Source organism: Alligator sinensis, unplaced genomic scaffold (assembly GCF_000455745.1).
Source record: "Alligator sinensis unplaced genomic scaffold, ASM45574v1 scaffold559_2, whole genome shotgun sequence".
In the NCBI taxonomy this organism is placed as follows: Eukaryota; Metazoa; Chordata; order Crocodylia; family Alligatoridae; genus Alligator; species Alligator sinensis.
In genome coordinates, this window is record NW_005842046.1 from 1,586,727 (window position 1) to 1,602,476 (window position 15,750).

At 43.7% G+C, this 15,750-nt stretch overlaps 1 protein-coding gene across 9 annotated transcripts in view; it reads left to right on the forward strand.

The window, feature by feature from the left end:
- VTI1A (vesicle transport through interaction with t-SNAREs 1A) overlaps positions 1-15,750 on the forward strand; it is a 346,832-nt gene that overhangs the window by 1,478 nt on the left and 329,604 nt on the right. For all 9 annotated transcript variants that reach the window (XM_025203133.1, XM_025203131.1, XM_025203136.1 and 6 more), the window contains exon 2: positions 9,686-9,744. In XM_025203133.1, the coding sequence (XP_025058918.1) occupies positions 9,686-9,744 (59 nt within the window). The remainder of the gene's footprint in view (positions 1-9,685; positions 9,745-15,750) is intronic.

A 15,750-nucleotide genomic window follows, 5' to 3' on the forward strand; every position in this document is an offset into this window, starting at 1 on the left:
GGGGGGGGGGCTGGACCCGATGATCTGCGAGGTCCCTTCCAGCCCCTAACTATCTATGAATCTACAGGGGGACTTCTTTGAGGTGACTTTGCTGGACTTTTCGAAGGGCTCTTGGTTGGACTTATTGAAGGGTTCGTGGCTGGAGTCTTCTCAGGAGTCTTGTCTGCAGGTTTTTCTGGAGTCTTGTCTGCTTTCTTAAAGAAAGTGTCCAAGGACGTTTGGACAGATGTTCTCCAGGGAGATGGGTGACACAGCAAACTTGTTCGCTGGCACGACATCGGATCAAGCGTCTTGAAGTCGAAACTGGCGTCAGAAAGTTGAAACAGGGTGTCGATGCAAGTGCGAAACGTTGTAGCTTGAAACGTTGTAAATTGAGGACTGCCTGTATACCACTTCTTTGTTGGACGCTGTTGTAACCGATGCTGAAACGCTGAGTCCAGTTCTGGTAGTCAGTTCAAGACAGGTGTTGGTAAATCGGTATGGGGTTGGAGACGGTTAAAGGACTGGAAAGCATACCCTGTGGTGCTAGACTTGGGTTGCTTAACAGGGCTTCCCTGCTGCTGGACTTAAAGAGAAGGGTAAGAAACGACTCAATCGTGTTCTGTTTGTAGGGATGAGAAATATGATGGTAAATGTCTATTTGGCGTTGTGGACAAAGCTATAGCAAGTTCCAAAGACTGAAAGTCAAAGTTAGCCTAATAAATAAGCCTCCAGGGAGAGAGAGAGGGTATTTATTGAAACAGTTTATTAAGGGATGGAGGGGATTCTTCAATACAGACTTTAATGGGTCTTCATGTTCAAAACTTCAAATCCAGATTTGATATTTTTTTAAAGAGAGAAGTTCTCTTTCAGAGAGGAATTAGTTCAGGGATGCCTTATGGCAGTGTTTTTCCACCTGTGGGTCATGGCCCAAAACTGGGTTGCAAGAATATATGAAATATGTTCAATATATTCAGTATAATTCATATATGTGAAAGGATCATGAACAAACTTGAAAAATGGATTCTCCTTTAAAGGAGGAAAACGTAGGAAGCTGTGGCTTTTCCCTTGCAGGATGAGAGAGTCCCAGCCTGCAAGGGGATCCTTGGGGCCTCCCCTGCCCCACACACACACCCTCCCTGCCCCATACACTGCGGGAGTGGGGCCTGGCAGAGGGCCAGGAGCGAGGGGCACTGGGTCAGGACTGGCCACCGATGTTTACAGATGGGTCCTGGTACAAAAAAGGTTGAGAAGTACTGTCTTATTGTGAAAGGGGTCAAACTAAACACCTTTCCTTTTATAGTGAGTGGTCTGGTATTATACATTTTAAAGGTTGTGAAAGTGGGTGGAAACTGAATCTTTTGAAATTAAAATGTCCATGTTCCAGAACTTGAAAACTTCCATTGCTTTAACAGGATACAATTCCTAATTGCTACTGGGTGGTGGATTTTCATAGCACTGCATTAAAAGCTATTCTCTTTTCTTTGCTTGAGGGAGCTTTCAGGAAGTAAAGATGAGGTTGGTAGCGAATGTTGAAATATTGACAATAGTGTAATATTGCTGCAGAACTGAATTCATTACACAGTGATGCTACACAACACAGTTAAGTTCTGTGGCTGATGAGTGATTTTGGGGGATTTGTAATCATCGCAGAAGAATGGACAAGCTTTCCCTGTGTGTCTTCAATGGGGGCTTGATAGCAAGGCCTACATTTTAAATGGGGTTAGAGACGAAGTATGAATCTCCAAAAGGTGCTTTTCTGATTAAGGCATGCTTATGGTTGATGCTTTGGAGATGCTTCCTTTGTTGCTGCTTCTTGCTTCACCGACCCTAACATCTATGAATCTATGAATGGAGAGCTTCAGCCCTCTGGGCTGTAAAATTGACTCCTTTAATCACCTTAAGTTGACATGTGACCATTAAAGCAGACAGAAAATTCTAGATGGCATTGGCACCTTTCACCTGGAAAATGATAAGAATGAGACAATTAATTTAAAGGTATACAATTCCCCTTTTCTCTCACTGGAAATGTTTACAGGATCCCTGTTTCTCCCCCACCTAGGGTTCCAGGTGGTTCTTACGGAGGTGACAGGGATGCCCCAAGTAAGATCCTGATTGAAGGTGGCATGCCCTGCCAGGGTTTTCAGTAGCAGCGATTGCCCTCTCTCCTCCTCTTGAAGTAGCAGAGGAGAGGGTGTATGCCGAAGTGACACTAGTACAGAGGCGGGCAGTTATTTTGGCTGGAGGGCCACTTAATGAGTTTTGATGTCCTCTCAAGGGCCACACTTCTCTCTTTCCCCCTTCTCCCCACCCCCACACCCCCTGGAGCTGCAGCATGCCCTGATCCCAACCCCTCTTGGAACCTGCTGGCTGTCTCTGCAGCTTACGCCAGCACCTGCCTGGCATGTCGAAAGCAGTCCTGGGTGGACGCCAGGGTCAGTTGTGGAAGCAGCTGGAAGCTTTGGGTGGGGTTCGAGGCGTCCCCACCCCACCTGGAGCTGCAGCACGCTCCGATCCCAACCCCTCCTGGTACCTGCTGGCTGTGTTTGCAGCTTCCGCCAGCTTCCGCCGGGCATGTCGGAAGCAGTTCTGGGCCGACACCAGTGTCAGTTGCGGAAGCAGCTGCCAGCTTTGGGTGGGGTTCGGGGCATCCCTACCCCACCTGGAGCTGCAGCACACCCTGATCCTCACTTGGCCTGAAACCTGCTGGCCATAGCCACACCTTATACCAGCACCCACCTGGCACCAGCCTCAGCTGTGGATGCAGCTGGCAGGTTCCAGGTTGGAATCGGGGTGTCCGCCTGGGTCCACAGTTGATGCCTCCGCACCAGCACTGGGTGGAAGCAGTCCCACTTGCCTGCCCAGTGCAGCAGAGAGAGCCCCACCTGTGGCCAGAGTCGGAGCTGCCAGCTGCCTGCAGGCTGGATCCCATGAGTTTGTGGCGAGGGGTCGGGCCTGCCGGCTGCCTGCAGGCTGGATCCCATGAGTTTGTGGCGGCCCGCCTGTGGGCCGGATACAATCATTTGGGAGGCTGGGTTTGGCCCGCAGACTATATTTTGCCCATCCTGGACTTGTATATGACAGATCCCCTGAACGCTTGGTTTGCTTGGTTTTCTCTAGGAGATAGACTTGTACTAAGCTTCATGTTGAACAGAATAGGAAAGCTTGTGGGGAACTTTTTTCAGCTCAAGTATTTGGTGAATGTAGGGGCCTGACACCACGGTTGATTTCATAGGGGTGACACCACAAACAATCATATTGTAGCTCAGCAGGAGCTTGAACAAAGGCTCTGGTATTTCACAAGCAATGAGGAGGAAAACAATAACCCTCATGAAGAAGTTGTTTCTTCTGTTAAGAAAAATATATGGGAAGATCCCAGAAATTCTCCTGAATTGGGAAATAGGTATTTAGGGCTTGACAGTGTTGGCTTTATTTGTTCTGTTTATTCCTTGATGGAAGCTGCCAGTCTTCGGGTTTGAATAACAATAATATGACTATCAGTTTTGATTGTTAGCCGATGTCCCCTTTTAAAAATCAGTGCTTATATCCTTTTCCAGAGCTCTAGCTTTAGGTGATAAGAGTGTTGCATATAAACAACCCCTTTCTTTGCTCTGGATCCCAAGACAGTGTACTGTACTGAAGTGCATAACCTTAGGACTGAAAAGGGCTATACACTTACCCAAACATAACATAAGCAATGCTCATTAAGTACACAGAGCACTGATGGGATTCCCTCATTTTCAGGGCTTGTAATAGCTGCTCCGAAATGGCTAGTAGGTACGGTCCCATGAACAGATTGAAGGATAAAAGGGGTCCTGGAGGGCTGACACTTTTTAAATGGGATAGAATTGGACACACAACAAGAAGGTATTCTGACATGGTGGGAAACCTAAGAGAACTGGCAGGTGACACACAGAGCTTCTTAAATGCCTCGGAGTCAAATGGAAAAATTACAGGCAGTGCTAGGAGTGGTGAATCACTAAGGAGCATGCCAAGAAATAACAAGACTTTGCAGGGAGAAAGTCAGGAAAGCAAAGGTAAAAAATGAGTTGGGAAGGGAAGCCAGTGACAAGGGGAAGGGGTCCTGTAAATGTGTTGGACCGGGGCGGGAGCAGAGAAGACCAAGGAAACTGTGGGTCCACTGCTTAAAAGCCAGGGTGAGCTGTAAACAGAACCCGCAAAGGAGGCAGAGCTGCTTAATGTCTACATTGCTTTGGTCTTCACAGAAAAAATAAGTTGCAACCAGACAGCTAATAAAGATAATGTAGAAAAAGAAGGGAAAAGGCTGAGGATCGTGATAATTAAATAGCATGGCAGAGAGCTTTTGATGAACCTGAATGAATTTAAGTTGGCAGGGTGTGATGAAAATCATCCCAGGATGCTGAAAGGAATGGCTGATGGTATCCCAGAGCCATTGGCAATAATATTTACAAAGTCATGGAAGATGGGTGAGATTCCAGAGGACTGGAAAAGGTCTAGTGTAAAGTCAGCCTTAAAAAAAAAAAAAAAAAAAAATCAGGTGGGAAGGGAGGTGGAGGGGTGAGAGGGACCCAGAGAATTATAGACGGGTCAGGCCGACTTCAATACCTGGGAAATTACTGGAGCAAAAGCAAACATCTAGAAGATAAAAAGCTGATCCCTGGAAGCCAACATAAATTTGTTAGGAATAAATCATGCTAACCCAGCTTGATCTACTTGACAAAATAATTAGCTGGATGGATGAAGGGAATGCAGTGGACGTAGTACACATGGGATTTAGATAGGTATATTCTTGATATAGCTCTGCCTGACATTCTCCGAAGCAAACTGGAAAATTGTGGGCTAGACACAATTACTTTAAGGTTGATACATACTTGACTCAATTATTGGTTTGGTTTATTGAACATGTTTATTAATGTTTTGCATGGTGGAATTTGGAGCTCCTCAATCAAGCTTTTGATAATGCTGTGGCAGGGCGCTTGAGGTGCCGGGCACTTGAAGAGGTCAGGCAGCCTAATTGCGGAGCTAGGTGACCCAGGGGTCCAGCAGGTGAGGTTAGACCTGATCCAGGGAGTTGCCTGATTGTAGGAGGGCTGGGTTTAGACGGGATAAGCCCAGACCCTGAGAGTAGGGCTGGCAGTAACATGTTGGGAGCTGGTGAAGGCACATCACCCAGCAGGAAGGTTGCTGTTCCTGAATGCTAGCAAGGAGAATGACAACTGGAGGTCTGGGTAGAAACTAAGGGGATGAAAGAGCTTCCTGGAGGACCTGGTGTGGGGACCCAGAGCCCTGGGAAGGGGGCTGAGTGCACAGGTGCCTGTTGAGAGGCTGGATGAGCCCAGAGAGAGAGGGACTGAGGTCAAAAGGGCCTAGTAAGAGGCCAGACCAAGCCCTGGGCTGAGAGTCTGTGAGCCTATTGAGGGGCCAGGTGAGCCCTGAGAGAGGGGTCAAGTGTTGGGGAGACCTAACGAAGGGTCTGGGTGAGGCCAGTGAGTGGGACAGAGTAGGGGGGGAGCTATTTAGAGGTCTGGATGAGCCCAGAGAAGGAAGGGGCCGTGTTAGAGAAGACCTGCTTCAAGTAGAGAACTAAAAGGGTCCAGGATGAGGGACCAAAAGGGGTTAGCAGCCCTGGGAGGGAGGCCGAGGTGTCTGGTAGCCCAGGGAGTGGTTGTGTGAGACTGAGGGGTCTGGCAACCCAAGTGGGACTCAGAGGGAGACCGCACAGGGACTGTGCAGAAAGCAGAGTGGGGCTGAGAGAGGCCGAGGGGTCAGAAGGCCGAGATAGGGGCTTCATGAGCAATTGGTAGAATATCTATAAGGATGCCGTCTGTGAGGCATGAGGCATGGTGCAGGGGAGGTATGGAGCCATGCAGTTGGCCCGTAAGGCCAGGACCACAATCCGGCTGGTCACTGTAATAAGACCAGGGCAGCTTCCCACACTGTATAACAACTAACATCGAAGCGTGGAGAGTGAGAGCTGGGCAGACTGCCCATAGAGCAGGGGATCTCAAATTTTGGGGGGGTTACCCTGTGACAGACACAAAACTGGGAAGGGGTGTAAACCCTTTGGAGGATGGGATCAGGCTTCAAAAAGATCTTGATGGGTTGGAGAGCTGGGCCTCAAACAACAGAATGAAGTTCAGCACTGGCGAATGGAAGGTGCTCCAGCTAGGGAAGAATAACCAAATTCACAAATACAGAACGGGAGATACCTGGCTGGGCAGTAGCATTGCTGAGACTGGGTTTGGAGGCTTGCGTGTATTACAGACTCAGTTTGAGGCAGCAGTGTGATGCAACTGGAAAAAAACAGCAAATATCATTATGGGCTGCATCAACAGGAATAGTGTGATAGTACTACCGATCTCGGCACTGGTTACGCCTCAGAGTGCCGTGTCCCATTCTGGGCTCCACATTTTAAGATGGACGTTGAAAAGCTGGAGAGGGTTCAGATGTGGGTAAGCAAAATGCTAAGGGGGGTGGAAGGAAAGTTGTATGAGGAAAGGATGAGAGAGCTAGGTACCTTGAAGAAAAGGAGGTTAAGGACATCATAACAGTTCTCAAATGCTTGAAAGGTTGCCATCAAGAAGAGGGAGAATAACAGCTGAGCAGATTAGATAAGATTTCAAGAAAAACTTCTTTACTCAGAGCAGAGAGACATTGGGATAAGCTGCCCGGGGAAACTACAATTTCTTTTATGGCAGGCTTTCAAGAGGAGGCTATGCAAGCGTTTGATAGAAACAGTTCAGGAGTAGCATGCCTGCGTTCATACAGGGCGTTGGACCAGTGAATCTTTGAGGTCCTTTACGACTGTCTGATTTTGTGAATCTCTGGCTTTTAGAATCCCCCAAAATGAGACGAGGTATTCAGCGGCAGGTCTGCTAATACCACAGTCCTGGCCATGCCATAAGCAATGCTAGTGAAGGTTAGGCCTGCTTCCCTTTCGTGCTTTCTGGCACAATTAAAGCAAGTGCAATTAAGTTACAAAGTAGGCCGATGCAGTTCCTGTTACTATGCAGTTCACCAAAACATGGGTAAGTTAGTGTTTGTGGTGTGGCTGAAGGATGTCCTATTCTTAAGCAGTTTAAATAGTTTACTAGTAGGCAGAAACCTGGAGTCTGTTACCATGTAAGCCAGTGGTTCCCAACCTTTTTAGACTGCGGACCAGCAAACCACAGGCTGGAAGTGACCGCGGACCAGCAAGCTGTGGACTAGCATGCTGCAGATCGGAAGTGACCAGCGTACTGCGGACCAGCAGCCGACACTTCTTTATTTTTGGTATAAAATGGCATGCTGCTGGTCTGGCAGCCGACCCTCCTGCGGACCAGCAGGCAGCCCTTTGCGGCCCGGTACCAGGAACCTCTGGTGTAAGCAATGGGGAACACAATGGGTGCGCTAGGCACTTACATGAGTTATGCACGTCTCTGGTACGTATATAAGTGGAGTACACCGTTCTTGCTTATTCTGTGGCATGCCACAGGCTCCTGGCACATGTTACATTTAAGATGTAATTAACCAATTAATTGCATCTTAAGTTGTTGCCTGGTCACACGTTAATGCAATTAATGACATGATAAAACAAGGAATAAACCATGAAGTTATTACAGAAAAAATGTATAACAGCTTTTTGGTGGGTTCCTATCATGCCGTCAAGCGTACCCTGCTACTTGCTGGTGCAGGGGGATCATGATCCTGGGCTTCCCCTGCACTGGCAATAAAGTGTGATTGAATCTGGTGCTGGATCTCACAATCGCACCTCTTGCCATGCGTATTTGGCATTTCAGGAAGCACAATTGTGGGGATCTCTCATCAGGTACCATCGCACCTTCTCTCGCGCGTCTGCTAGGGGCCACGTACTATGAGAGAAGCAGAGTCATTCAGCCTCTGCTTCTGGGGGTATGTGGCTAATAAAAGCAGGAAATACTTGCTTTCTTCATATGTTGTTGGATGAATTATGTTTCAGGACTTGCAAAATCCAAGTACAGACTGGTAGCTATGGAGAGTAGTAATCATTCATCTTTGGCAGGATTCAGCTGTGTGTGTTGCTTTTTTAAATCAAAGCTGTTGAGCTTGTGCAGGAAATCTCCTGTGTGTGAATCAGTGCTGCGTTGTTTTCCTGACCTTACAGTCAGGCAGCTCTGTTTTTATCTGTGTTTTATGGAGCTAGATGCAATATAAAAACCTCAAAGGGCAAAATACGATGGGAGTAAAATGTTGTACAAGCTAATTTGTCTTGTTAACAACTCTGACCAACTTTTGGAAATAGTTTTTTAATATGCTTTTTTAAAAAATGTTTTCCCCAGATTTAAAATTATAATTTTAAAATGACTGTTTCCTATTCTGCCAATTTTTAAACCACTGAAATTATATCAGCAGGTCACTCTGTTCCTCTGCTTGTTGCCTGATGCTATAAAATTGCAACTTCTGCTTCAAATTAAGATAATCTTGGGGGAAATAACTACTGTGTACTCTCCTAAATTAGTGATAAAGGTTTAAGGGTCTTAGCAAACTAACTATAAAACTTTTCAGTGGTCAGGATTTTTATTTGATAATGGTATTTTTCAAATTCTGCAGTAAGCTATTTGATGAAAGCCACCTGCTAACAGTTACAACTGTGGCTGTAATGTAGTGCTCATGGATTTTTGTCTCATTGTTAACTTGTCTTGACTTCCATAATTTATTAATTAGGGGCATCCTCAGTCAGTCTGACTTCTTTTGCCATCATTTGCTGTTTTTATATATATATATATATATAGGCATGTGATGACAGTTTTGACTGTTTGTGAGCTACCGATGTGTTTCTTTGACACACTTCTGCTGTCCTACCACCATCTTTGTCTCAATCTAAAAAAAAAAAATCTCAACTGCTTTCTCCGTGCTAACTGAGCCCCACAGTTCTGGCCAGTGAACCCAATCCTATCGGCTCTCGTGCTGGTGGGCCCTCTGTAATCTGTGGTCCTAAGTACCTTTAGATGAAGGCAACTAAAATGCCACATCTAAATACCTTTTCCTGGTGTATTCTTTATGGGGGGGTTGCCTACAATGCAGCTGAATCAGTGCACGTGCTTTATCTTTATTTGTCTGTCCATTCCATAGCTCACTAACTTTATTTTTACGTTGTACAGTCATAAAGCCAGAACTTCAAACATAATACGTGAAGTCGCACATCATGTTGCTGTGCAGTGGCTGATCCTCTCGCAGAATAATGGATTTATTAGTACTGTACTGCCAGTAAGAGGAATCCCTTCCTTAGCTCCTGCAGCACAAGTTCTTAATCCTTTTCTTGAAGGACCTGGGCTCTAGTGCTGGCTCAGGGATGTATATGTACACGAAAGAGAGCTCTGTAGCTTGTAGCGCATATGGTCATGCACTTATTTTTCCAAGAGTTTAGGTTATGTCCAGCGACTTTTCTCATTTGACATAAACATGTGCCTTTCCATGTCTCTACACACATTCTGGTGAAGCGAAAGATGGCATTGATAACAATTGTAAATGTTTGCCTCTCACCACCTCTGCTCACGAGATGGAACCGTCTGCATAACTTGCCATCTCAGATTTTTAAGGAATAGATATTGTGGGTGTCGTAGCTTGTGCTAATTTTCATACAAAACCAGTTCCTTATCTGAAATTCAGAACTAACAAATATGCATTTAGTTTGAAAATGGTGTAAATGACTTCTCTTTCTTTAGAGGCAAGTGCAAAATTAGTTATCTTCGTTACTCTGTTTTAGATGAGAAGAAGCAGCTGATTGCAAATGTGGAGAAACAGCTGGAAGAAGCAAGAGAGCTGGTATGTCACAGAATTTCCCCTGTATTTTATGCCAATTCCTCTAGAAGAGATAAATGAAAGTACCATTAATGAACAATTTAACATATGTTCAGTAATGCCCTGCAAACAGCCATGCAGATCTTGTAGATTATGAAACACAAGCAGGAAATATTTATCAAACTTTCTAATCATAAGACCAGTAGACTGCAACAGGCTTTGAGGTGTATTTTTATCTTTCTTTCTGCAGAAACCTAAAAACAATCCTTGCACAATTTTAGTACCATTTCTGTGGAAGATCTTCACAAGCTGTAATTAAATTAAGTTACTGAATACCCTTGTGGAATATAAGTATTCTCTTCCATGTAAAAGATGTGGAAACTAAGGCATATAATTGTAAAATGAGTTGCCTGCAGTCACACACAGGCTGGGTGGTAGCATTAGATGCTGATCCTGGAAGAACGTTGTTCAGAGCAAAGAGATCCCACTGTTCAACCAGAAGTTTTACCTTTTTATTACTTTCTTATTTTCAACAGCCATATTTCTTATGATGACAGATCATTTAAGAGTAAGAATGAAATGCACAAATACTACAGTATGAAGTAAAAAAGGCAGCATCTATCCAGATGTATTCAGAATATGCACAGGATTTCAGATCTATGCATTCAAGCAAGTAGCCTGTCATATTTTCCCTTCAGGAAATTATGCAAGGTGGGGAACTTTCTACTTCATTACGGTGGATTTAGAAAATACCTTTTGGAATTGCATTCTGAGATTCGTGGATGGAAGGTGCCAGAGGGCAATTTTTTCTTCTTGTAGTTGCTAAATTGAGATCGAAGTGTGGAATGGGAGCTCAGCCTTCAAGCCCTGAAACTTTCTTCTGTAGCATGATGAGATAACTTTCATTTGTGGACTTTGTCTGGGAGGTACAGGGCATTTCAACAGATGTACGTGTCTTTTATTGCACATGCATTATGCTGGCAACCTCCAGCTTTGGCTGATTACGTGCAATTTTGCAGTGTCATTCTGTAATGTGGTTCTCGCTGATCTCCGTGGAAGGCCAGTGCTTTCATTGAGTCGCAGAATTTGGTCCTTTATGCTAAAAATTCTTGAGCTAGTGCAAAGTCAGAGCAGCTCCTTGCTGATCGAGCAAGTTCCCTCCTTTCTCATTTTCTCCAGTATGCTCGCTTAAACTTCTCTGTTGAATCCTATTATTCTGTGGAAGAACCTTTCTGAATGATTAAATATAAGCACGTGTGTTTTTACAAATTCTGAGAGCATCAGCTTTTTCTAGTTCCTGTTGGTTCAAGGAACCATGGTTTAAGGAGCCATAGAATAGTTCAATAGGAATTGAACCTGTGGCCGAGGGGAGAACGAGAGGCAAAGTATAGTTCCCGCTGAAGTTGGATGTTCCCATGCGGTGAACATCGCAGTGGATTCTGACTCCCAAGCTTAGCAAAATGTTGCCAGGAGAGCTACACCACTGCAGTGGAGTCAAGCTGTTGCTGCTGCCGTGCAGCCAACATAAGATAAGTGTCAAACACTCCCATGCCTTCTGCTTGTATCGGCTGGTTGCGAATAAGGGCACCAAACTGGGAGCCAGGAAACTTGGGTTCTTTGTCCCAGGCTTTCTGTGTGACCATCTTCAAGCTTCCTAATCTCTCCTGGCATCCTCATTTGGAAATAGGGAGATTATTATTCCCCTGCCTCACAAGGGTGTTCTGAAGATAAATTAATGATTGGAAGATGCTTTGATACTCTGAGCAGTGTGAGGATGTAGACTGACATTCTTTCTTCCCTTCACTGCTGCCACTTGACAAAGAAGACATTCAGTGATGCAGGGAAACATTACGGGTTTCTTGGTGAGAAATATGTCAAATACTGGCTTTGTGTTCAAAGTAATTCTCTATTATTGGGAGGGTTGGAATGAGCAGGAATTGGCTTAATGGCTCATTATTTTTCTTCTTATGTCATAATAAATACAAATTTGGATGACCTTTCTGAAGATTAAAAAGAGAGTCCTGCTTGAACATTTTCACCCTAATGATGATGATCTTCATTTCATGTATTTCCATTTTCTTTTATGCTTTTGGGTTTTAGATCTCGTTGCTAACGCTACTAGACAGGTGCTTAACACAATTATTGGTTTTAAGCAATTATCTAACATGTTAGTGATTAATGTCAAGGCTTAGGTTTAAAAATTAATTTGAATAAAAACCACTACTAACAGAACTGACTAAAAGGGTCTCCTTTTAAACTAAGGGCAGTAATAAGAAACAAAAGAAACCCTTGTTCTAAATCACTATCATTTTTAGTTTTGATGCACAGATTTGCTCAGTTGTAGTCTAGGTTTGAGGCACCGTCACACTTCCCCATTTAATTCACTTCATCTTGTTTCTTCTATGGTAGTAGGTTTGATTGGCAGCACACAGATGAGTTAGTTATTCAGTCAATTGACATTAGGCATCATAAATTGGTTTTTGGATATATAACATCTTTCAGCCTTCTAGATGGTCCTATGAAGAATTAGACCTCAAGAAAAATGTTCTGATCCAAGCATCTCCTCTGTAGTAATATCCAAATGCTATTTGGGTGGTGTACGTGCTTTCAGAGAGAGAAAAGTTGTCAGATTTTTGACAAGTAAGTGTCTTAATATCTAAGCGCAAGTTGCCTTTCTGCAGCGCAAACGCAGAACGTGTGTAGGAGTCCTGTGTATTTTGGTCCTGGAGGAAAAAAAAGTGGGACACACGATAGGGGATGTCACAAAGGGCACGTCTTTGACTCTGCCAAAGTAAAGTCTCTAAGTGTTTGTTGAATGGATGGGTTTGAGAATTTGGTTATAGACACATCCTTTTTAAAATATGTAGCATTTTCACAATGGGTCTTTAGAAACTTTAAATATTGCAGTTCACAGACATTATATAGAATGATGGAAATGGTTGATTTTTTTCTCTTCATAAATGGGTGGTTTTGTTTTTGGGTTTTTTTGTATGTCGGTGCAGATACAAGGGAGACCTCTGAATCTCTTCTGGAACCTTTTAGTAATGGACAAGACATTTCACCTTTTTGCATAGGGAACCTTTTGTTTCTCTCCTAACAAATGGATTGTGTTGGCTACATGTTTCTGTGTTACAGAATAAATGTCAGAAAGGAATGATCTGCTGATCATGACAATTTGAAATGAAAAGGATAGTGAGGGACCTGAGCAGGAATTCATGCATTAATGAGTACCAAATATTTGATGTGGATCGTCACAGAGGATGCTAAATGGGTTTCTTTTGAAATGACTGTCTGGAAGAACTTGAGCATTACCCATCTTCTCTTACAAGAACTTGGGAGGATGTTAGTGGGATACCAATTGGATTTGCCTGTTTTTATTATTCCACCAATAATCCTAAAAACCTTTGTTGAACTATACTGCAGGGGTTCCAACATCCTTTTTAGTCCATACTCCAACATGGGGAAAACCACTTGTAAGAAGAGGAAGCAATTCAGGATTCTTGATTGTATTAATTTTTATCTAGGCAGTTGCAAATAACCAAAAAAGAGTAGATCGTCCTGCACCCAACATTGTTCATGCATTTTTTGACATTGTTTGACACTCAGGTGTTGTTACCTCTGAAACATTCATGGCTGTTTGAATGGGTGCCACCTCCTGCAAACTGCAGTCACAAGAGGGCAACAGGATCACATACTTGATCTGATCTGCACTTCCATCCGGGGGAAGGATGCGTGTTATATAGGAGACGGGCACACACATACCAGAATGCATTATTACATATCGTATGCTGCTATTTGTTATATGTTTGATTATTATAAGTTATCTTATTAGATTCTAATATTAAAATCATGATGAAAATTCAGGGGGAGAATGTTTTGATACTAGATATACTGATGTTTGTGCTTTTTTTTTTTTTTTAACCTATAAACTTGGTAACTGTGTCCTCCATGGGTCATTTAATTCCTTCCCCAGAAATTCTTATATTTATTCCTGTGCCTTTTCAGTGTATGCTAAATTCTTTCTTAAGAGAGAGAAACAAGGGTATATTGGCCCATTTTACTAATTGTGCCCTTTATTGTTCTTTTATAGACTTTTTTTTTTTAATCTAAAAATATAATCATAGCTTATAGGTTAAAATTTGTGGCAGAAATGGAGAGACTTGTTTTCTATTGTATTGCCATATTTTCTCACATATAACACAACCTAGGGTATAATTTACACCTTTGTTTTGAGAGAAGGAAGAGGGGGAAAAAAAAAATTCTTTGTAGTAAGTTGCTGAGGAGGAGAGGTAGGGAGCCAAGCCTGGTCATTGTTCTGCTCTACATGAGCTGTATGCAGACTTTACTTTCACATTTGTTCATAACCAGCAGAACCTGCTTTTGCCCTATTTATTGCATATGCTGCACACTCCAGTTTTGAGCTGATGATTTGGGTGGAATAGTGTGTGTTTTATGTAAGGGAATGTGGTATCTTATTTCTCAGCCTTGTTCTTAGAGGATGGACTAAGTTGAAAAAGGCTTAAACTAAAGAGCTATTTTCAAATCGTCTAAATCAGGAGTGCTTAGACTTCTGGCCTTGCAGCCTAGATGAGTAACATGGGGCCAGTCCTCAGGCTATGTTGGGCACTGCTCGCGCAGCTGCAGTTAGCGCCCACATGCCAGGTTCAGGCCCCACACCACCCTGCGTGCCCGATACAGCATGCAGGGCTGTGCTATCCAGCCTGCAGGGCTCCCAATGGGCCCAAAAATTTGGTATCGGGGGAGTGGTGACACTTCTTCCCTGCTGCCAAATTTTATGGACATATGAGGAGCCCTGAGGGTCAGATCATATGACACCAGGTACCAGATTTGGCCCACAAGCCAGGGGGTACCCCTGCTCTAACCTTGTGGTCTGCTCTTGTATTCGGACATAGCAGACCACACTACTGTCACCCTGCGAATGGTTGGAAACCACAGTCTGGGACTGTTAAACTGAAAGTGTACTTCCTAGTGTAATATAATCTCATAGATTTCATAGACATTAGGGCTAGAAGGGACCTCGGAAGATCATCGAGTCCAGCCCCCTGCCCAAAGGGCAGGAAGTCAGCTGGGGTCATAGGATCCCAGCAAGATAAGCAGCCAGTTTCATCTTGAAGGTGTTCAATGAAGGCGCTTGAACCACCTCCGGTGGCAGGCTGTTCCAGACCTTGGGGGCTCGGACAGTAAAGAAATTCTTCCTTATGTCCAGCCTGAAACGATCTTGAAGTAGTTTGTGACCATTTGACCATTTGACCTCTATTTTTTTTTAATTTGGTTTCCATTGCATTAGAATAGAAAACTGTAACAGGGCAAGTTACTTTGCTGACCCCACAATTTCCTTTCCACAATTTACAAAAAAAGAAACGAAAAGAAAAGGTTCCCATCTTGCTCTGCTCACCTGTGACACAGAAATATGACTTTATAACTATTGCTATTTCTAATCATAAGCGGGGCAAAAGGTAATTGGCTATAGAAAAGAATCCGCTTCCTCAGCTGTAGTACCTCTGCTGCTCTGTTTTGCTTGGTAATCATAAATTTACCAGCCTGGGCATAAAAATATGCTTGTCTGCCCTCAGGATAGCAAGGATGATAACTGTCTGGATGGAATGGAGCTTAGACTCGAAGTGCTTGTACTGTGCATATCTAAACGCACGGTCGGTATTTTCCCCTTCATCTAACTTAGAATATTTGGCATTGACCACTGCTGGAGTGAAGGTACAGGACTGCATTGACCAGTGATTTGATCCTGCATGATAAATCCTACATTCCTCTGAAAAGCTGTTTAATTTTTTACTTAAAAAATGAACAGTTAGAATTCTCTCATGTTCTGAAACTGCAGGCAGTAAGGGAAGGTATGGCTCTGTACTTGTAAGAGATCAATAGCTTTCCATATTTATGGAGATCAAATGGATTGAAAATAAATTGGTGCAGTACAAGCCCTTTAAACTAAGCCAACTTTGTTTTGGAAAGCATTTTGAAAAGGAACAAAAAGCTATTGTGTCAAACAGCGTC